We start from the raw sequence: 22,920 nt of genomic DNA on the forward strand, positions 1-22,920 counted from the left end.
TCTCCTCTCCATCTCTCCATGTCCTCCATGATATTTGTTATGCTCCACAAATAAGTGAAACCATATGATAATTGACTCTCTGAGCTTGACTTATTTCACTTAGCATAATCTCTTCCAGTCCCGGCCATGTTGCTACAAAAGTTAGGTATTCATCCTTTCTGATGGAGGCATCATACTCCATAGTGTATATGGACCACATCTTCCTTATCCATCCGTCCGTTGAATGGCATCTTGGTTCTTTCCACAGTTTGGCAGCCGTGGCCATTGTTGCTATGAACATTGGGGTACAGATGGCCCTTCTTTTCACTACATATGTATCTTTGGGGTAAATACCCTCCTGTCACCGAGGGCACTTGGTGGTCTTCCCTCCTGAGGCTGGGCAGCAAGGGGTCTAGCGCCCAGGCTGGCTGAGCTACAAAACAAAATCCTCAGCTTCCTTTGGACCCACTCATAAGTCCCCATATAGGCCACTTGAGAGACAGCTTTGATATGACTGAACCACATTTCAATAGTGACAGAAAAGAAATGAAGTATATACAGTATTTTACTTTATTTTTTAAGATTTTATTATTGACAGAGACACAGAGGGAGCGAATACAGCAGAGGGAGTGGGAGAGGTGGAAGCAGCCCCCCACTCCCAGCAGAAAGCCCGATGGGGGGCTTGATCTTAGGACCCTGAGATCAGGACCTGAACCCAAGGCAGATGCTGAATGACTGAGCCACCCAGGCACCTCCAGTATTTTATTTTTAATGGACATCTTTTTATACGATAATGTTATAAAAAAAAGTCTAATCCCATAATAGATCAACTTCTGGGCTACAAATTTTTTCGATAAAATCCAATATATAATTTTTATCTGTGTCCACTTTGTATGTATGTTATTTACTAAATGGCTGTCAAAAGAAATTTTGAATTGGGAAGATGGTTCTGTTTGTGATTAGGAAGACGTATTTCTCAAAATGTGTACTCTTCCTGTATTTATCGACATTCCATAAAGCAAATAAAATCATCATGGTTTTAAGAATTTTGTGTTACCCCTGCTCTCTTTTATCATTGTGATGACATTAAGAAATTTTTTGGAATCACTAGAGTGTACACCTGAAAGTAATATAACACTGCATGTTAACTGGAATTAAAATAAAAACTTAAATTTTTATAAGTAGACAGATATACCCTTCCAGATATCAAAATGTATCTTAAATTTCCACAAATTACACAGTTACTAATGGCTGAAAGGATAGATGAATGAATGGGGCAGAGAAGAAAATGCCAAACACCCCAATATGGTGACATTTCATATTAGTAGGAAAAGGTGAATCATTCATAAATGGTGAAGAAAGATCTGCTATTTATTTATTTATAATGGTATTAAATACTAATATTGATAATTGGTAATTCTTGATTTTCATATGATCTATAAATCTAATAAAATGAAAAAAATAATTTCATTTATTATTTAATATAATGTATATGAAAATATATCATATATAAACATGATATATTTATGTATAAGATATATAAAATATATTATTTCATATATAAAATATATATAAAATACATAATGTACAAAAATAAAACTGTTCCTGTTTATTTGAATCCTTAGCTTCCTTTGGCTTAAAGTTTCTTGAAAATCAGAGTGAAGAATTACTTAAAAAGAATTCTTCGTTATTTTAGTCCTCTTTTCCCATAATGCTTTCAAGAACTAAAATTTATTTAAATGCCAACCATGTGACTAGAACTGCAATAGAGCTGTTGTATGTATATAACATTATTACATTTAACGTAAGGCACATTGATTGTGTGATGCCCCACCATTTTGTATACCAATAAGAAATCTTAAAAAATTCTGCCAATTATAGTTGTAAGACATTTTGAATTATAAATCACATTCCAATGTCAGAGATACTAAAAGGTGACAAAATGAGCCTCCTAGAATCATTGATATGTAGTATTCTTGTGAATATTTAAAACATATCTGAGAAGTAGGCATGATTGTATCACTTTACCTAATGGGATTTGTACAGTAGTAGCAATAGTAATAGTCATAATAATAATATGTAACAAACTTTGCATAGATCCTCATTTAAGCATGGTGACGAAGTCTCATGAGATACCTATTCTTTATTTTTATTAGTTTTTAGTAATCTCTGTAGCCAACATGAGGCTTGAATTCATGATCCTTGAGATCAAGAGTCACATGACCTTCAAACTGAGCAAGGCAGGGAACATGAGCTAACTGTTTTTACTCCATTATTTGATGAGGAAATTGAGGATAAGGCTGAGCCATAACTACTAAGTTTAAATCCTATTAAGTAGGTTGAGCTGAATCCTGAGGTCTTGCTCTACCTAGTCAGATAGCCTGCTCTTTTATTAGTATGGTGAATGATCACTAATAATTGTTGTACTTTCTTCAAAAGAAAATGAAATCTTTGTTTTTGAGTTAAAGGAATAAGATGCTATTTAATGTTTACAATTACATGAATTAATTGCATGTTTTGAAATTGTGCACTATAATTTCCTAAAACATTCTTTCACTTTCATAGGACACCTCTCCATCTGGCCTGTACCATCGGCCATGCTGACATGGTAGATTTTCTTGTAGAGAGGAAATGCAAGCTTGACCTCTATGATGGAGACTATAGGACTCCTCTAATGAAGGTGTGTGGTATCAGCTGTGTCTGCCTGAGGTGGATTTGATTTAATTACTTAAAATGAAAATTTATTGCAATTAAATGTAACTAATTGGTTGTAGCATGCTTGCTTTAAATTCCCAGAATTTACACTCTGTTTCTTGGGATACTACTGACAGGCTGTACAATACCAGGAAGAGGCATGTGTAACTACTCTTTTAGAACATGGGGCTAATCCAGATCTTACAGATAAGTTTGGCAATACTGCCCTCCACTATGCTGTTGCTGGTGAGAACACATCAATAGTAGAGAAGCTGATTTTATACCATGCAAATATTGAAGCAAGAAACAAGGTACGTCAACATTATTTATAAAGTATTTGAAATTTTAAAACACACACACACACACACATATATATATGTATATATATATATATATATATATATATAAATTTTTAGCTACAAAACATGTATTTACATATTTATTCCTATATGTAATAAATAATAAATACTGAATTCTATACATCAAGTCCTGTCACCAGGGAAACAAATCCAAAGCCAGGGCAGGGAGGACTAGAGAACTATGAAGCCCACGGGAAGGGCAGAGTTCTGTTTCCCAGCCGCCCTTCCACCCCAGGAGGAGAATCTTCCCATTAGTGCTTGGGAGTGGATGGTGGGCTCAGAGCCCACAAAGGCTTGAAGGCCTGAGGGGAGTGAGGTGATGATGGAGGCTGGGTGCTGCTGGGAAGGGGTGGGAGACCATGACCCAGTGGGGTAATTTGGGTGAGTGCGAGTGGGAGGAGAAAGCAGCAGGTTGCAGGCCCCAGGCACTCCAAGCCCCAAGGTTCTGAAGATGAGAGCAAGGGGATCGGGTCCTGACATCCTCCAGGGGCATCTACTTGTGCTCATAGCCACTCTGCCTGCCATGTCCCGCACTGGGGTCTCCCATTTCACAGAGTAGTTCCTGCTCAGCATTGTGTAGGTCCTCAGGGGGTAGTAGCTGTGCATGGGGAGTCGAGGGGCACCGCACTCACTCTTCCATTTGTTATTTCTTTGACATGTCTTACCTCCTACCACTGCCCTTAAGGAAGCACTGTTGATTGACATAGATAGGGTCAATTTTTCATGTGTAGAAGCTCGAGCATTCCCTGAATGAAAATATTTTTAAATAACTTAATTGTCTAAGATTTCACTTTATTTTTATTTTTTAATTTTTTTTCTTGAGCTTACTTTTTGGAAATACATTTTTTTAGGGACTGTAAAGAAAGAAAGCAGGAAGAAAGCACATACGCAGACTTATAAGGAGAGAAGCATGTTATTCACATAGCAAGAATTTTTCTGTCTTGACTGCTAACCCAAGTAGTAATTCTGAGTAATTTTACATGGAATATGCCTTATTCTGCTCTAAGACCATGATCTAGTTATAGGGATAGGGAAGTGATCTATGTTTCTAAGATTCAGTTGATATTAATACTAGTCTTTGATACATTTTCATTCTTAAATGCAGCAATTATCTACAATTGATTATAGTTATTAAGTTTTTGTTGACCCAAGTGTTGGTTTTCTTCAAGTTTTGAAAGAGGCCATCTTTGGCTAACAGTGCTGTAAACTGTCAAGTCAGTTATTCAAAGTTTTAAGATTTCACTTTAATGAACTTTTTTTAAAGAAAGATCTTATGTATTTGAGAGAGAACGTGAGAGCGAACACACATGAGTAGGGAGGAAGGGCATAGGGAGAGGGAAAAGTAGGGGAGCCTGATGCAGGCCCGGATCCCAGGACCCCAAGAACAGGACCTGAGCCAAAGGCAGACACTTAACTGACTGATCCACCCAGATGCCCCACAGCTGCTCTTTTAATTCAGAGTCCATCTCCTTAGTGACCCATTTGGAGCAAGAGCACTTTATGTTGACATCTGGGATCCTGATACCATTAATAGAAGAGAATCAAGCATGTTGGTATAACCTGGAGAAAAGCTTAACCTTTACTGGAAAGCTCTCAACACTGTATCCCTGAAACTCTAATTCTGAAATGTTAATGTTTGCCATGAAAGTATTGTCAAATGGGGATAAGCAAATTTAAACCGATTTCTTTTGCGCTAGAGATAATGTGCAGTTCTGTAATATTTCTCAAACATCGAAGACCATTGAATCTTTCTATTGAGGCACAATCCTCACCTTCCAGCAAGTATATGTTCTTTGGAATATAATTTAAGAAACACTACTCCGGAGATAATCCTTTAGGCTGTTAACTCAGTAAAAATACTTTCAGCTTTTACAGCTATGTTTTAGAGTTTGGAGATACAGAGATAAAATATAGTCCTTTCCCTCAAGAAGCTCTTGGTTTCGATGGGTGCAATAAAATAAGTGGAGTATACAGTGGTAAATGCTGTGATAGAAGCTGAGATTCTTGGAACCGGTCAATGTTTGAAGTAAGATTTGGAGAATGACTACAGTTAATCTGTTGAAGAGGTGGAGGAGGGCTATTTAACTTAATTTAATTTATTTTATTTTTTTCAAAAATATTTATTTATTTGAGAGAGTGAGAGTGGGAGAGAGACGTGAGAATAGGGGTGGGGCAGAGGGAGAAGGAGAAGCTGACTCCCCACTGAGCAGGGAGCCTGACGTGAGGCTGGATCCCAGAACCCTGGGCTCAGGACCTGAGCTGAAGGCAGACCCTCAGATTGAGCTGCCCAGGTCCCCTGAGGAGGGCTATTGCCAAGAGAAGGAGCAGCTGGTGAAAGAGGGGGGTGGGGGTGGGGGTGGGGGGAAAGGTAGGGGCGGTGTGAGGGGGTGGGGAAGACTGAGGGCTGGGGAAGGTGGGGGGTTGAGAGTACTTATGTATGTGTTTAAGGTTAGAGGATCCTTTATAGGTTTTAAAATTTAGTATGGAAATATGTAATTTTGTAAATTATAAATTATTTTCACACTTTTACAGGTCGAATTCACACCGTTTTTACTTGCTGTAAATGAAAACAACCACAAAATGGTGGACTTGTTAATTAGAGAAAAAGCAGATGTACATGTGGTTGATAAGTTTAAAAGGTACAGTAGTTGTTTTTTTTTAACCTTATATTGTTCTAGGGTGGTAATAATTAAGTCAGAAAAATTAACTTAATAAGAAGAGGATTAATTTATAATTACATAGTGAAAAATGTCGACATGTCACCAGTTAGGCAGAAATCAATTATTCTGATGGGGCAACATGAAGAACAGTATACACAAAATTTATATTCTTTCATATTATTGACTGATGTAATCTGCAGTCCTTTTTTTCTGCCATATGACTTTATGTTAGCTAAAAGGTTTTCAATTTAGTTTTATTATAAAGTGTGGACTCCTTTTATTCTATGACACAATATTAAACTTCTTAACCCTTTTATAGTATTTTTTAGAAACTTCTACTTCATATACATTTTCCTTAAAAGATGCATATTAAACATAAATAGGAGTTGTTTTATCTTTTGGATGACTCCTTGCTTTAAATTTTTTTGTAAAGAATACTGATGTTAGATGACCCCTAAGTGATTATTAATTACTATTACCAGATAGGGTGGGCTTATCATCCTTTTTCATTATATATATATATATATATATATATTCCATTGGTAAGGGTAGAAGGATGAAATATAACCTTAATTGAATAGATTTTTCTTTTTGTGAAGACAAATCATAGGTTGATGATAAAGAGAAAAGAGATGGACTTTAGATAGACACAAGACTAGGTTTAATTCCTTTCCTACTTGCTGGGTATGTGACTCTGGAAACATTACTTATCATCATCAGATACGTTCTCTGATATGCAAAGGAGGATAATATATCCTTCAAGGGTTGTTGTGTGTAAATAATATCTTATATATATAGTATTTAATTTAGTGCCTAACCATGCTTATTTTAGTACCATTAACTGCAACTATGACTCTTTTATTACTGTTAGTATGAATGCTGTTATTTTAAGCCTGCAAGTAGATTTTTTGTTTTTTTATTTTTTTATTTTTAAAGATTTTATTTTTTTGAGAGAGAGAGAGAGGGAGGGAGGGAGCATGAGCAGGGGAAGGGTTTAGAGCAGGGAACCAGATGTGGGGCTCACTTCTAGGACCCCAAGTTCATGACTGAGCTGAAGGCAGACGTTTAAATGACTGAGCCAGCCAAACACCCCTGCAAATAACTGTTTTTTAAAAGATTTTATTTATTTATTTGACAGAGATCACACGTAGCCAGAGAGGCAGGCAGAGAGGGAGGGACGGCAGGCTCCACACTGAGCGGAGAGACCAATGTGGGGCTCGATCCCAGGACCCTAAGATCATGACCTGAGCTGAAGGCAGAGGCTTAACCCACTGAGCCACCCAGGCACCCCTGCAAATAACTTTTTATACAGACCTGTCCTCTAGAAGGCTTGGAAGTACACTGAATCAGCTTATGGGGAATTCTTTTTTAAAATCTTCACTCATTCAGTTAAGTGACCTCAGCATAGTTTCTTGTTCATCAAATGACTTTAAACTAGTAACTTCTACTATCATACCCAGGTGGGACAAGAGGCTTATTTTTTGTCTTTTTTTTTTAATATAATTTTTTATTTTTTATAAACATATATTTTTATCCCCAGGGGTACAGGTCTGTGAATCACCAGTCATATTTTTTGTCTTTTAATTTTAGCCCTGGAGGTAATTTACAAAAATAAACACTTGAAGTTGTTAATGGTCAATTCTGTACTGACAGGAAAGATATTAACCTGGTAAAGTATATGAAATTTGCTGTTTAGATAACCCTAAGTTCCTAAGGGTGAAGTTATGTCTCTGTTATTTTAGAACAGCCCTCATGCTTGCTGAACCTTCTAAATCTCCAGATATAGTCAGGCTTCTTCTTCAGCAAGGTGTTAATACCTCTTCTCGAGATGAACGTGGATGGACGGCAAGAGACTATAATGTTTTTAATCGATCTGATGGGTAAGTGTTTACATTAAAATGTTAGTTATTACTAAAGTTAAGTTTAAAATAATTGAACTCTTAGTTCTTATGTAACAGATGAGCGTTTGTAGTTTGATTCCGGCAATTTTGGGGCTGCAGTGAGTTAGCCCATGTCACTTGCCAGAAACCAAGACAAAGGCTAGACTAGTCAGCATTAGAAATGATTGCAGGATTTTTTTTTATCTCAGGACTATCGAGACCTTTATCTTTAGGGATCCTAACTGTATCTGTTTCACTCCAAGGATAACTGTTATGCATGGGGTACAAAGAATGTTTCATTTGTGTGTTTATTCCTTCCTGCCTCCCTCCCTTCCTCCTTCTCCTCCCTCCCTCTCCTCCTTTCCTTTCTTTGTAGATTTCATTTATAATTATTTCATAGAGGGGCAGAATAGGGACAGAGGAAGAAGCAGATTCCCTGCTGAGCAGGAAGCCTGATGTGGGGCTCAATCCCAGGACCCCAAGACTGTGACCCGAGCTGAATGCAGATGCTTAACCAAGTGCCAAGTGAGCCACCTAGGTGCCCCATCATCACCCCCCACCCCCAACTAGTTACTTGGGTCCTGAGATGCTCAGTTTAGTAGAAAATCCTATCCTTTCCCTTGACGGTTATCTCCTATTCTTTCCCCTTTGAATTTTCCAAGAACCTAAGGAGTTCCCTAAGACCAAAGAGACCACCCTCTTTCTCAAGTCATTTGGAAGGAAAAAAGGACATTCTTATCATTCCCTTGTTTCCTTTGATTCTATTGCTGCAATATTGCTGTGTGGTGCCATGGTGACTCAGTTGGTTAAGCGACTGTCTTTGGCTCAGGTCATGATCCTGAGGTCCCAGGATTGAGTCCCACAGGTGGGCTCCCTGCTCAGAGGGGAGCCTTCTCCTTCTGACCCTCCCCTCTCTCATGTTCTCTCTTTCCCTCTCTCATCCTCTCTCTCAAATAAATAAATATCTTAAAAAAAGAAAGAAAGAAAAAAAAAGAATTAATTTTTTGAAAGAGAGAGAGCAAGAACATGAGCATGAGCAGGGGGAGGGTTTGAGTAGGGAGCCAGATTTGGGGCTCAATTCCAGGACCCCAAGATCATGACGGAGCTGAAGGCAGACACTTAAAGGACTGAGCCACCCTGGCACCCCTGCAAATAACTTCTTATACAGACCTGTTCTCTAGAAGGCAATTTTTCCCCCCTGCAGTCTGGTTATGATTGACCTTTGCTCCCAGGAAGCCCTTGCTGATCCGCATTCTCCGGTCTTCATGGTGACCCACAATGAGACTTCAAAGTTACAACATTTTTTAGTTTACGACATATGCTTATATGCTCAGCTGCTATTCCAAGGCACCAGCACCCTGTTCTGGCCGCCAGGCCCCCGGCTTTAGCCATACACACCCTTCCCTTCACACTCAAAAGCCTTACATGAAGCCCATATGTTAGTGCAGACTTTCATAATGAAGTACCGCTTGAGGATTTTGCTTGTCTATCCTGCTAGCAGATGATAGTTGGGACCCTTCTAAGCTGTTCAAGAAGTTTAAATAATGCTACAGGAAGAGCCTGGACTTTCCCTTCCCCTTTGTTACTAGGCCTGTATCTCAAGCCTGATTTAAATCCTGCAGAGCGCCTTTTCTTATGAGGTGATGAAAGGTCTCATACTGACCTTCCCAGAGTGGTGGGCATCACCTTTCCCGAGAGGCCATGTTTTGGGTATAATATTTCATTAAATCCTCTTAACAACATTGTGAAATAAGGCAGTAAGATGCCTGTTTTATAGAGGAAGACTTGGAGACAGAGAGAAGTGGCTTCTCCAAGAGCAAATAGTTGTGATTATAGAGTTAGGACCACTGAGTTCAAAACATGTTCCATTATGGCAAGTTAACACTACTAATTGCTAAATTACTACTTCATGACTAGTTCACCTTACTTTGAAATATATAGGGTAATTTAAGTTTTGATATTAGCTCTGATATTATTTCAAATACACTTAAGAATTTGATATATTTGGTAAATGTTTTTCATATCAGTATTAAAATAGTAACATTGCTTATCACCCTTCTTATATGTAGCAATCACCAAATAATTGCCAAACATACAGAAGAAAGACTTAAAAATTTTTCGCAAAATAACAATCCAGGTAAGACTTTTCAGAGTGAAGTACTTTTGATGGTCACATAGAAGAAGTCAGAGTAAAAAAGTTTTGATAATGAAAGAATAGTGGGAAAAAAACCCCCAAAACCGTAAGTGTAAATTGTTAAGTTCACTTTCTTGCTTTCTTTCTCTTTCTCTCCCCCACCTCTTGATTTTACTTATTTGACACAGAGAAAGTGAGAGAGCACAGGCAGAGGGACAGGGAGAAGCTTATTTCTCACTGAGCCCAATGTGGGACTCAATCCCAGGGTCCAGGGATCTTGACCTGAGCTGAAGGCAGATGCTTACCCAACTGAGCCACCCAGGGGCCCCTATTTTTTTTTCCCTTTCTTAATATCTTTCAATTATTTTTAAAATTTCTTTTCAGTGTAACAGAATTCATTGTGTAAGCATCCCACCCCGTTCTCCATGCAATACGTGTCTTCCATAATACCCACCACCTGGATCCCCCAACCTCCCACCCCCTGCACCTTCAAAGTCCTCAGATTGTTTTTCAGAGTCCATAGTCTCTCATGGTAAATCTCCCCCTCCAATTTCCCTCAACTCCCTTCTGCTCTCCATCTCCCCATGTCTTCCATGTTATTTGTTATGCTCCACAAATAAGTGAAACCATATGATAACTGACTCTCTCTGCTTGACCGATTTCACTTGGCATAATCTCTTCTAGTCCCATCCATGTTGCTACAAAAGGTGGGTATTCATCCTTTCTGATGGAGGCACAATACTCCGTAGTGAATATGGACCACATCTTCTTTATCCATTCATCCATTGAAGGGCATCTTGGTTCTTTCCACAGTTTCGTGACCGTGGCCATTTCTGCTATGAACATTGGGGTACAGATGGCCCTTCTTTTCACTACATGTGTATCTTTGGGGTAAATACCCAGTAGTGGAATTGCAGGGTCATAGGGAAGCTCTATTTTTAATTTCTTAAGGAAACTCCACACTGTTATGCAAAGTGGCTGCACCAACTTGCATTCCCACCAACAGTGGAAGAAGGTTCCCCTTCCTCCACATGCTCTCCAACACACGTTGTTTCTTATCTTGCTAATTTTGGCCAGTCTAACTGGTGTAAGGTGGTATATCAATGTGGTTTTAATTAAATTATCCCTGATGGCTAGTGACGATGAACACTTTTTCATGTGTCTGATAGCCATCTGTATGTCTTCATTGGAGAAGTGTCTGTTCATGTCTTCTGCCCCGTTTTTGATATGGTTATCTGTTTTGTGCGTGTTGAGTTTGAGAAATTCTTTATAGATCCTGGGTACTGTCGTTTGCAAATATCTTCTCCCATTCCATGGGTTGCCTCTCTGTTTTGTTGACTGTTTTCTTTGCTGTGCAGAAGCTTTTGATTTTGATGAGGTCCCAAAATTTCATTTGCACTTTTGTTTCCTTTGCCTTTGGAGACATATCTTAAAAGAAGTTGCTGTGGCCAGTGTTGAAGAGGTTACTGCCTATGTTCTCCTCTAGGATTCTGATGAACTCCTGTCTCATGTTGAGGTCTTTTATCCACTTCGATCTTATCTTTGTGTATGATGTAAGAGAATGGTTGAGTTTCATTCCTCTACATATAGCTGTCCAATTTTCCCAGCACCATTTATTTTATTTTTTATTTTTTAAAATATTTTAATTTATTTATCAGAGAGAGAGAGAGAGAGGGAGAGGGAGCAAGCACAGGCGGACAGAATGGCAGGCAGAGGCAGAGGGAGAAGCAGGCTCCCTGTTGAGCATGAAGCTCAATGTGGAACTTGGTCACATGATGCTGGGATCATGACCTGAGCCGAAGGCAGCTGCTTAACCAACTGAGCCACCCAGGCATCCCTCTCAGCACCATTTATTGAAGAGACTGTCTTTAAGCCAGCATTAACCTGATCCCCAAATCTGGCAAAGACCCCACCAAAAAGGAGAATTTCAGACTGATATCACTGATGATTATGGGTGCTAAGATTCTCAACAAGATCCTAGCAAATAGGATCCAACAGCACATTAAAAAGATTATCCACCATGACCAGTTGGGATTCATCCTTGGGTTGCAAGGATGGTTCAACATTCGCAAATCAATCAATGTGATAGAGCAAATCAATAATAGAAGAGAGAAGAAAGAACTACATGGTCCTTGCAATTGATGAAGGAAAAAGCATTTGACAAAATCCAGCATCCATTCCTGATTAAGATGCTTCAAAGTATAGGGAGAGAGGGAACATTCCTCAACTTCATAAAACCTATCTATGGAAAACCCACAGCAAATATCATCCTCAATAAAATTGAATAAAAGCTCAATAATATAAAAATTGAATAAAAGCTCAATAAAATAAAATAAAAGCTCATAGCCTTCCCATTGAGATCAGGAACATGGCAAGAAGGCCCACTCTTACCACTCTTGTTCAACATAGTATTAGAAGTCCTAGCAACAGCAATCAGACAAAGAGAAATAAAAGGTATCCACATTGGCAATGAAGAAGTCAAACTCTCTCTCTTCGCAGATGACATGATACTTTATATGGAAAACCCAAAAGACTCCATCCCCAAACTACTAGAACTCATACAGCAATTCAGTAATGTGGCAGGATACAAAGTCAGTGTACAGAAATCAGTGGCTTTCTTATACACTAATAATGAAAACACAGAAAGGGAAATTAGAGAATCGATTCCATTTACTATAGCACCAAGAACCATAAGATACCTGGGAATAAACCTAACCAAAGAGGTAAAGGATCTCTACTCAAGGAACTGCCGAACACTCATGAAAGAACTCGAAGAAGACACAAAAAGATGGAAGACCATTCCATGCTCTTTGATAGGAAGAATAAACATTGTTAAAATGTCTATACTGCCTCGAGCAATCAGAAAGACATTCCGATTAAAATTCCACCAGTATATTTCAAAGTCCTGAAGGAAATAATCCTAAAATTTGTATGGAATCAGAAGAGACCCCAAATTGCTAAAGAAATGTTGAAAAAGAAAAACAAAACTGGCTGCATCACATTACCTGATTTCAAGCTTTACTACAAAGCTGTGATCACGAAGACAGCATGGTATTGACATAAAAACAGACACATAGACCAGTGGAACAGAGTAGAGAAACCAGATATGGACCCTCAACTCTATGGGCAAATAATCTTCAACAAAGGAGGAACAAATACACAGTGGAAAAAAGACAGCCTCTCTCTCTCTTTTTTTTAAATTTACTTTTTATTTATTTTCAGCATAACAGTATTCATTATTTTTGCACCACACCCAGTGCTCCATGCAATCCGTGCCCTCTATAATATCCACCACCTGGTACCCCGACCTCCCACCCCCCGCCCCTTCAAAACCCTCAGATTGTTTTTCAGATTCCATATTCTCTCATGGTTCACCTCCCCTTCCAATTTCCCCCAACTCCCTTCTCCTCTCTATCTCCCCATGTCCTCCATGCTATTTGTTATGCTCCAAAAATAAGTGAAACCATGAGATAATTGATTGACTCTGCTTGACTTATTTCACTCAGCATAATCTCTTCCAGTCCCGTCCATGTTGCTACAAAAGTTGGATATTCTTCCTTTCTGATGGAGGCATAATACTCCATAGTGTATATGGACCACATCTTCCTTATCCATTCATCCCTTGAAGGGCATTAGTATCTTTCTTTATAGTCCAGTATTCAGAATTATTTAAGAATTTAAATACTGTCATGAACAATAGGAACAAATCCATGAGAGAGACCGGACTCCAGGAAATAAACTGAGGGATATGAAAGAGAGGGGCTTGGGGTATGGGGGAACTGGGTGATGAGTATTAAGGAGGGCTCGTGTTGTGATGAGCACTCGGTGTTATACACAGCTAATTAATCATTGAACACTACATCCAAAACTTACGATGTAGTATATGCTGGCTACTGAACATAATTAAAAAAAAAAGTGCCTCAGTGTGAACAATAACAAAAAAGGATTTTAATTGTAGGGAATTTAAAATATAAGGCATTATTGTCTGAAAAGAAATTATTATAATCATGACCCCTAAAATCCCTTATATATTTGTGTAGATAAGAGAAAGATTTTTAAGTTAGTATGTTTTATACTTCCTCTTTAAGCATATTAAAACAAATTGAACTTGTTATGAAAATGGATCTTTTAATTTTTACAAGTGGATTACATTTAGTAAATATTATTACATACTGATTTGTCTCATTAAAAAAGGAGCTATCCTTAAAACTGGGAACTCTACAATACATTCCTGGTACCGTAAAGAAATGGCAAAAAATACAAACTGGAAAACTTAGCTAGTATGCAGCAATACCAGTGAGACTGTTTTTTTTTTTTTTTTCTTTAAAGGTGACCATCTATGGTACAGAAATCAGAAAAGAAATGCCTTGAGAAGCATAGGTTGTTTTACATATTGTTGTATCAACAAGATCTCACCATTAACAACTATTTACTAATTTCTCACTAGTAAAAGAGAATGAGATATGTTGACTTTATTAGAGCAATGTTTTCTTCTGTTTGTTGCATAATTGTCATGATAGTGTAATTTTTAAAAAACATTTTATTTATTTATTTGACAGAGAGAAATCACAGGTAGGCAGAGAGGCAGGCAGAGAGAGGAAGGGAAACAGGCTCCTTGCTGAGCAGAGAGCCCAATGCAGGGCTCAATCCCAGGACCCTGGGATCATGACCCGAGCCAAAGGCAGAGGCTTTAACCCACTGAGCCACCCAGGCGCCCCAGGATAGTGTAATTTTGTTAGAACAAGATACTCTGTAGCCATTAGTAAAGAGATTATCATAATAAAAATTCAAATGGGGCAACTGAGGCTCAACAGATTATAATAAAAGCACAAAAATGGTTCACAATAACAAAAAGGCTACCATTGCTTCCTAGATGTGGCACCTAGTGCATTGTACAATCTGAAATGTATGAAGAAACATTTAATTTAGTAGACTTTTATCAAAGAAAACTGTAGGTTGGTTTGGTTTTGCAATTTACGCATTTTCATTTGTTCACTTAGCAAATAACTATCAAGTGTCTTTTAGCTACTGTTACTCTGATGTAGAATAAACACATTCAAAAAACACAATCCTTGCCCTCCAGAAGTTTGTTATTATCATTGTCATTTTTATTATTTACTCTATTTTCACTATTTTATTTTTATTATTTAGTTTATTCCATGCTTAGTATGTGCCAGAGTCCCCTAATGTTTATAATTCTCATTGTTATGTTTTTATTGGTATTTAATATGTAAGTCAATAGTATGAAGACTGAGTAGTAAGTTTTCCAGGTAAATAAGCAGAAGAACCATGTTTGGCAGGAGGAACGTCCATCGAGATTACATGTTTTGCAGAGGGAACAGCAGTGTGGACGATCAGATGTATGAGTGAACTTCGGAGCACTTAGGAGCAGTTCAGTTTTGCTGGTGCAGAAAGTGTGCTATGGGAATGGTTGGAATGAGTGAATACTTAGCTAAGGCAAGCTAATGAAAGTTTTTCAGTACCATGGAAAGGTGTAGATCTTACCCTGTAGACCTTGGGAAATTTATCAGGTCAAATGCTTTTAGCTGCAAATTAACAGGTGACTTATAATAGTGACTAAAACGGGCCCACCTGGGTGGCTTAGTCATTATGCATTGACTCTTAGTTTCAGCTCAGGTCACAGTCTCATGGGTCATGAGATCAAGCCCCACATCCCACAGGGCTCCGTGCTCAGCATGGAGTCTGCTTGACGATTCTCTTCCTCTGCCATTCTCCCATTCGTGCACTCTCTCTAGTATGCGTTCACTCTCTGTCAAATAAATAAATCTAAAAAAAGCAAACCAAACAAAACAGGGACTAAAACAGTAGGAACCAGAATTGGTTTGATGGATCAGTGATGTCTCCAGGATCCCAGTTGTCTCTTTTTAGCTTTGAGGTTGGCAACATTTTCTATGCCCTTTCCCGATTGTCTAATTAGCAACAGTTAGAGGCATATTCTCACATGACAATATCCAGGACTGGAAGGACTGTTTTTCTTTATATGTTTCTTTTCTTTTTTTTAAAAGATTTTGTTTGTTTATTTGACACAGAGAGACAGACAGAGAGGGAATACAAGCAGGGGGAAGCGGCAGAGGGAGAGCAGGCCTCTTGCTGAGCAGAGAGCCTGATGTGGGGCTGGATCCCAGGACCCTCGAATCATGACCTGAGCTGAAGGCTGACACTTAACAACTGAGCCACCCAGGCACCCCTATATGATTCTTTTAAATAGGAAGAAAACTCAGCGGCTTGCAGCAACTTTCCTCTAACATCTCGTAAGCTTGGTTATATCACATGCTTGTTCCTAAACCAGCCACTGGTAAACCAGGTACTGTGATTAGCTTAGAATAATCCTTTTTCCTTTTGAAGCTGGGGTAAAGCCACCTTCTTTGTGTTTGGGACAATAAATATCCAAATAAAGTTGTGGTTTTCCAGCAAGAATGAAGACTATGGCATGGTTATTGGGGAGGGAGCCAGCAGTACTTGATGCAGAGACTCACTGGAGAATGTGAAGCAGAAGGGTAACAAGATTAGATTTGAATTAGGGCCTTCTGGTTGTGGCACAAAATAGTGATCACCAAGCTTTTTCTCTAAAGGGCATGATAGTGAATATTTTAGGCCCTGTGGTTTTTCAACTACAAATACCACTATAGTGTGAAAGCAGCCGTAGCAATACATAGGTGAATAGAAGAGCCAACCATCTGGTTCTGTAAATAAAGTTTTATGGGGGCACAGGCACGTGACTGGTCTGACTTGGCCTGTGGCCATGGTTTGGTCACTCCTCATGTGGAGGATATTTTGGAAAAAAACCTTGTAGAGATACTGGAAGATAAAGGACGCTTATATTTCCTTAGTCTAGTATCAGTCCATTATGAAATGTTCACTCCTCTATACTGAAAACATCAGGAGGCTCAATTTATTCAATTTACAATGTTGTTCTTTTTCTAGGCCTTATCTTTCTGATTTTTTAAAAATTTAAAACTTTTCAAAAGATTTTATTTATTTGAGAGAGAGAGCACAAATGGGGCAGAGGGGCAGAAGGAGAGGGAGAAGCAGACTCCCCATTGAGCAGGGAGCCTGGTATGGGGCTTGATCCCAGGACCCTGAGACCATGACTTGAGGTGAAGGCAGATGCTTAGCTGAGTCACCTAGGTTCCCCCTTTCTCATTTGTTTTGCTTAAAAACTTTTTATTCATTTAAGAAATAACATTAGTTGGTGGCTTTTTTTTTTCTTCTGGAAGTCATCAGTTAGGAGCTCATGTTTGTGTAGGGCAGTGGCAGGGGAAATATAAAGCAATGAGAGAAAAGAAGTATAGTTAATACAGTTTCATGATTATTGAATGTAGAAAGAGGAGAGAGGGGTATGCCTGGGTGGCTCAGTCATTAAGTAGCTGCCTTCAGCTCAGGTCATGATCCCAAGGTCCTGGGATAAAACCCCACATTGGGGTCCCTGCTCCATGGGAAGCCTGCTTCTCACTCTCCCACTCCCCCTGCGTGTGTTCCCTCTCTCTCTGTGTCTCTCTGTCAAATAAATAAATAAAATCTTAAAAAAGGGGAGGGGGAAGAAGAAATCTTAGAAGAGTCATACATTTCCAGGTTGTGCACTAACATTTAAACTGGCCATGAAGAATGAGTAGGACTTTATCGGAGTGCAGTGGGAATAGGAAAGACCAGGTATTTTCTGTATATGTTGAATTTGATGGAATATCCATGTAGTATATTTTTAGTAATTGGATAATTGAATACTAGGTGTTTCTAGCTGGAGATAGAACATCAAGTTTGGAGGTGCTTATTTGAAATAAACTGATTAGAATTATTAGGCAAAGTCATAGCTTGGACAAAGATTGAGCTTGTCCATGATGAAAAACATATAGAAATAGATGAAGGCCAGTGAACAAAGCCTGGGAATACCAATATAAAAAGTGTGGATGGAGGTGTAAGAATTGGTAGAGAAGACTGAGAAGTGGCTGGGGAAAGTTAGGATCAGGAATTAGAGGAAATGTTGTTGAAAAATTTGAAAAAATATTTCATGGAGTATTAATTGTATCAAATAAAATCACTAAAAAAAGTTGGATTTAACTTTTAAAAGTCCTTACCAAAAATGGTAAAAGAACCATTTTTGAGTTGTAAGGTCTGTTATTTATGTGACTGGTACATTCTGTGTCCAAATATGGAAAAATAACACATCAAGTAAGGTCTTCCCTAACTTTTTTTAACTGCAGTATCTACCTGGACAGGGTCAAGGGGAAATGGTCTAGACTGGTGAGTAGAGTGGCCAACATTTTCCCATAATTGTCAAAACCTAGGGGTCAACTGTGAGGAAAAGTGTTGTCTTTCTTACCTTTTTTGTTTAGAGGTACTTGAGCTTTTCTTCAAGTCCCTGGTACATTCTCCTGGATTAACACTAGGGCCACAATCTGGAAGCAATAGGCAGGAAGTCACTGTCAGGCCCTATCTCTGAAATGGAATCACGATGCAGCTGTATTTTGACAATTTTAAATTTTGATCAGAAATATTTTACACAGACCAGCAGTTTGGGAGAAACTGACCCCTTCTAAGTATTTTATTGCAGAAAATTAGTATAATATCAAGGAGGAAATATAAGGTGATATGCTGACTATACTAGTTCTCACTTGCCAGGGATTCTGTGTCAGTAAAAAATGTCAGTACTGGACTATTTTTGTTAGTGCTGTCTCTCTCCATCCTCTTTCATTTGCCTTCTTCTGATATCTCTACTTTTACTGATCATTTTTTAAAATTTATTTTTTATTTATTTTTAGAAAAACAGTATTCATTATTTTAGCACCACACCCAGTGCTCCATTCAATCCGTGCCCTCTATAATACCCACCACCTGGTACCCCAACCTCTACCCCCCCGCCACTTCAAACCCCTCAGATTGTTTTTTAGAGCCCATAGACTCTCATTGTTCATCTCCCCTTCCAATTTCCCCCAACTCCCTTCTCCTCTCTAACTCCCCATGTCCTCCATGCTATTTGTTATGCTCCACAAATAAGTGAAACCATATGATAATTGACTCTCTCTGCTTGACTTATTTCACTCCAGAATCTCTTCCAGTCCCGGCCATGTTGCTACAAAAGTTGGGTATTCATCCTTTCTGATGGAGGCATAATACTCCATAGTGTATGTGAACCACATCTTCCTTATCCATTCGTCCATTGAACGGCATCTTGGTTCTTTCCACAGTTTGGCAACCGTGGTGGCCATTGCTGCTGTAAACATTGGGGTACAGATGGCTCTTCTTTTCACGACATCTGTATCTTTGGGATAAATACCCAGTAGTGCAATTGCAGGGCCATAGGGAAGTTCTATTTTTAATTTCTTGAGGAATATCCACACTGTTCTCCAAAGAGGCTGCACCAACTTGCATTCCCACCAACAGTGGAAGAGGGTTCCCCTTTCTCCACATCCCCTCCAACACATGTTGTTTCCTGTCTTGTTAATTTTGGCCATTCTAACTGGTGTAAGGTGGTATCTCAATGTGGTTTTAATTTGAATCTCCCTGATGACTAGTGATGATGAGCATTTTTTCATGTATCTGATAGCCATTTGTATGTCTTCATTGGAGAAGTCTCTGTTCATATCTTCTGCCCATTTTTTGATATGATAGTCTGTTTTGTGTTTGTTGAGTTTGAGGAGTTCATTATAGATCCTGGATATCAACCTTTTGTCTGTACTGTCATTTGCAAATATCTTCTCCCATTCCATGGGTTGCCTCTTTGTTTTTTTGACTGTTTCCTTTGCTGTGCAGAAGCTTTTGATTTTGATGAAGTCCCAAAGAATTTCATCTGTAAAGAAAGCACTAAGGAAAACTGTCTTGGAATCTATCACTATTGGAACACATTTCTACTATATGTATATTTCCTTCAAAGATAACAGGCTACCCCATCTAAAATGTATTTCATATTTTGTTGTTTCTTATGGTAAATTTCTTTGTAGCTGTACCACAGTGACAGAGTTAGTGATGATATTTAGCCAAGATTGAAAGCATTTTCTGGATTATCGGAAATTTTAATGTGACATGCTTTTGTATTTTTTCAGAATTTGGTAAACTGTGCCTTAACAAGAATATATGGCCAATTAGATTGACAAGTTTTTAACCACCTATGTATATAAGAGAACTCACTTTGTTTTCCCCCAAATGAGTTTTGTTGATCTCTAATGATCAAATCCACTATTTTCAGGCTGGAGTGGATAACTCATCCTACATTTTGACTGTAGTATTTCTGAGTTTTTGAGCAGTTTGTCAACAACTGCCTTTAATAGGTGAACTGTTTCTAATTCTATAAGAAATTAAGCAAATGAGTGGAAACAAAAAACTCTATAACCAATAGTGTGTTATTATACTGTGTATGATAGTTATATATTTTTCTATAATTATCCCAGTTACCTTATCGATTCATAACTACAATAGAAGTGAATTAAGCCCTATTTAGTTGCAAAAAATTTATGTGACCTTTTAGTTTTTTTATAGGAACTTTTATACTGTAGGACCTATTGGTAACCATCAGAATTCTCTTTTTTTTTCCCAATTAAAATACGATTGTTGCTTGTTTCACATTATTTTCTGACATTGTTTCATCTATTCCTTTTATGCCTTTATTCAAATGGATATAGAAATACAGCAGTCTCCCAGGCAAATACTAAGAAAAACAGATTCAAGGAAAGGTGTTCTGTGAAATAACCTTCTAACTGTAATCGTGTCTTAAAACATCAACCTTAATCATAAAAATTGCATATAATGCATCGGTATTAGAGGCTCCCAAAATGACTCCCAGGTTTGGTTATTCACTGGAGGAACTCGCACGTCTCAGCATATTTGTACGCATGCCTGTGGTTTATTATGGTGAAATGATTCAAAGCAAAATCAGCAGAGAAAAGGTGCCTGGAGTGAAGTCTAGAGGAAGCCAAGTGCAGGCTTCTAAGAATCCTCTGCCTATGTGTGTACTTAATTCCTCCAGCATCAAATCATGACAACTCGTGTGAGATGTTGTCTGCCAATACAAGAATCTTATAGATACTCAGTGCCTGAAATTTTCTTTAAGTGATAATCATGTAGGCATCTTCTCCTTAGCATATATCAAAATTCTGGTTCCCGGAAGGAAATCAAGTCATAAGTACTAGATAAATCACCTGGTTTGTACCAATACTTAGCAGTCTCAATGGATACCTTTTGTTTTTTTCCTTCACAGTAAATAGGCCTTATTTTTTACAGCATTTTCAAGTTCATTGCGCAATATAGCAGAAAGTACAGAGAGTTTCCATTTACCGCATGTTCCTCTACACGTAGCCTTCCTTGTTGCTAACATCCTGAACCACAGTGGTACATTGTTTTATTTATATTAGCTCATCTTTACTGTCCACAGTCCATAATTTACATCAGGGTTCATTCTTGGTGTTGTACATTCTATGGGTTTTAACAAATGTGTGATGACATGTATCTATCATGTGGTATCACATAGAATAGTTTCACTGCCTTAAAATTTTTCTGTGCTGTGCCTGTTCCCCTTGCTACAACCCTTAACTCCTAATTTAAAAAGTTTTACTTTTACCAGAATGTCATATAGTTGCAACCATACAGTGGATATCTTCTTGAATTTTTAAAAAATTAAAATTCCGAGGTAATTGAATATAGTGATTCAAGATAATCTTTGTCCTTTGTTATGTTCATCAGTGTAGGATCTGATGACATATACCTTACAGACTGAAAAAGTGTGATTTCTACAGACGTTTGTCACATAGTGGGGAATATTGAGAACAATGACATCATATCCTGCTACCTAGCCAAATCACTGGTATCATTCTGGTCTAAGAGGTGGATCCAGATAGACTCTCCAGCAATAAAAATAGGTCATCTCAAGAGAACCAGAATCATTAAAATCACTAAAAGCATTCATACTTACCTTGCAATTGGAAATAAGGCCAGAGAGAGTCTGTTTGCTATGTTTTGCCATGCTGCAAAGTAGAGTGGCTGTAGACCAAACTTTGTGATGAGGTGTTTCACCCCAAACTTAACAGCCCCTGCTGGAGATCTGGAGAAGTTCTGTTGTGTTACAGCGAAATAAGTATAGTCTCTTTTAGCTGCGCCTCATAGTGAAAGTCCTGAAGAATCCAGAAGAATCCTGACATTGTCAGTCTACGATGATGATTCTGCTAATGACACCATTTTCTGTCAGTCTCAAGGGTTTGGTTAAAATTGTGGTCATTGGAGGAGGAGTCAAGATGGCGGAGAAGTAGCAAGCTGAGACTGCTTCAGCTAGCCGGAGATCAGCTAGATAGCTTATCTAAAGATTGCAAACACCTGAAAATCCATCGGCAGATCGAAGAGAAGAAGAACAGCAATTCTGGAAACAGAAAAACAACCACTTTCTGAAAGGTAGGACCGGCGGAGAAGTGAATCCAAAGCGACGGGAAGATAGACCCCGGGGGGAGGGGCCGGCTCCCGGCAAGCGGCGGAGCAACCGCGCACAAAATCAGGACTTTTAAAAGTCTGTTCCGCTGAGGGACATCGCTCCAGAGGCTAAACCGGGGCGAAGCCCACGCGGGGTCAGCGTGGCCTCAGGTCCCGCAGGGTCACAGAAGGATCGGGGGTGTCTGAGTGTCGCAGAGCTTGCGGGTATTGGAACGGGAAAGCCGGCTACAGAGACAGAGCCGACAGTAAGCTCGCAGCTCCGTGTTACCTTGAACCGATCCCAGGCTCGGTGAGCTCGGAGCGCGGCCGGAGGTCAGGCAGACGGGAGTAACTGGGCGCTGTTCTCTGAGGGCGCACTGAGGAGTGGGGCCCTGGGCTCTCGGCTCCTCCGGGCCGGAGACCAGGAGGCCGCCATTTGTATTCCCGTCCTCTGGAACTCTACGGAAAGCGCTCAGGGAACAAAAGCTCCTGAAAGCAAACCCGGGCGGATTACTCACCCCGGCCCCGGGTAAGGGCGGTGTAATTCCGCCTGGGGCAAAGACACTTGAGAATCACTACAACAGGCCCCTCCCCCAGAAGATCAACAAGAAATCCAGCCGAGACCAAGTTCACCTACCAAGGAGTGCGGTTTCAATACCAAGGAGAGCAGCAGAATTCCAGAGGAGGAGAAAGCCAAGCACGGAACTCATGGCTTTTTTCCTGTGATTTTTTTTAGTCTTGCAGTTAATTTAATTTTTTCTTTTTCATTTTTTTTTTTTCTCGCCTTCGGGTAAAATTTTTTTTTT

At 39.0% G+C, this 22,920-nt stretch overlaps 1 protein-coding gene across 1 annotated transcript in view; it reads left to right on the forward strand.

The window, feature by feature from the left end:
* Nucleotides 1–8,960, forward strand: part of LOC131838325 (ankyrin repeat domain-containing protein 7-like) — a 29,850-nt gene extending 20,890 nt beyond the window's left edge. Inside the window, exons 3-7 of the mRNA XM_059184283.1 lie at nucleotides 2,545–2,659; nucleotides 2,811–2,984; nucleotides 5,565–5,671; nucleotides 7,435–7,572; nucleotides 8,777–8,960. Of these exons, the coding sequence (XP_059040266.1) occupies nucleotides 2,545–2,659; nucleotides 2,811–2,984; nucleotides 5,565–5,671; nucleotides 7,435–7,572; nucleotides 8,777–8,960 (718 nt within the window). The remainder of the gene's footprint in view (nucleotides 1–2,544; nucleotides 2,660–2,810; nucleotides 2,985–5,564; nucleotides 5,672–7,434; nucleotides 7,573–8,776) is intronic.
* Nucleotides 8,961–22,920: the final 13,960 nt, after the last annotated feature.

This window comes from Mustela lutreola, chromosome 8 (assembly GCF_030435805.1).
Source record: "Mustela lutreola isolate mMusLut2 chromosome 8, mMusLut2.pri, whole genome shotgun sequence".
NCBI lineage: Eukaryota > Metazoa > Chordata > Mammalia > Carnivora > Mustelidae > Mustela > Mustela lutreola.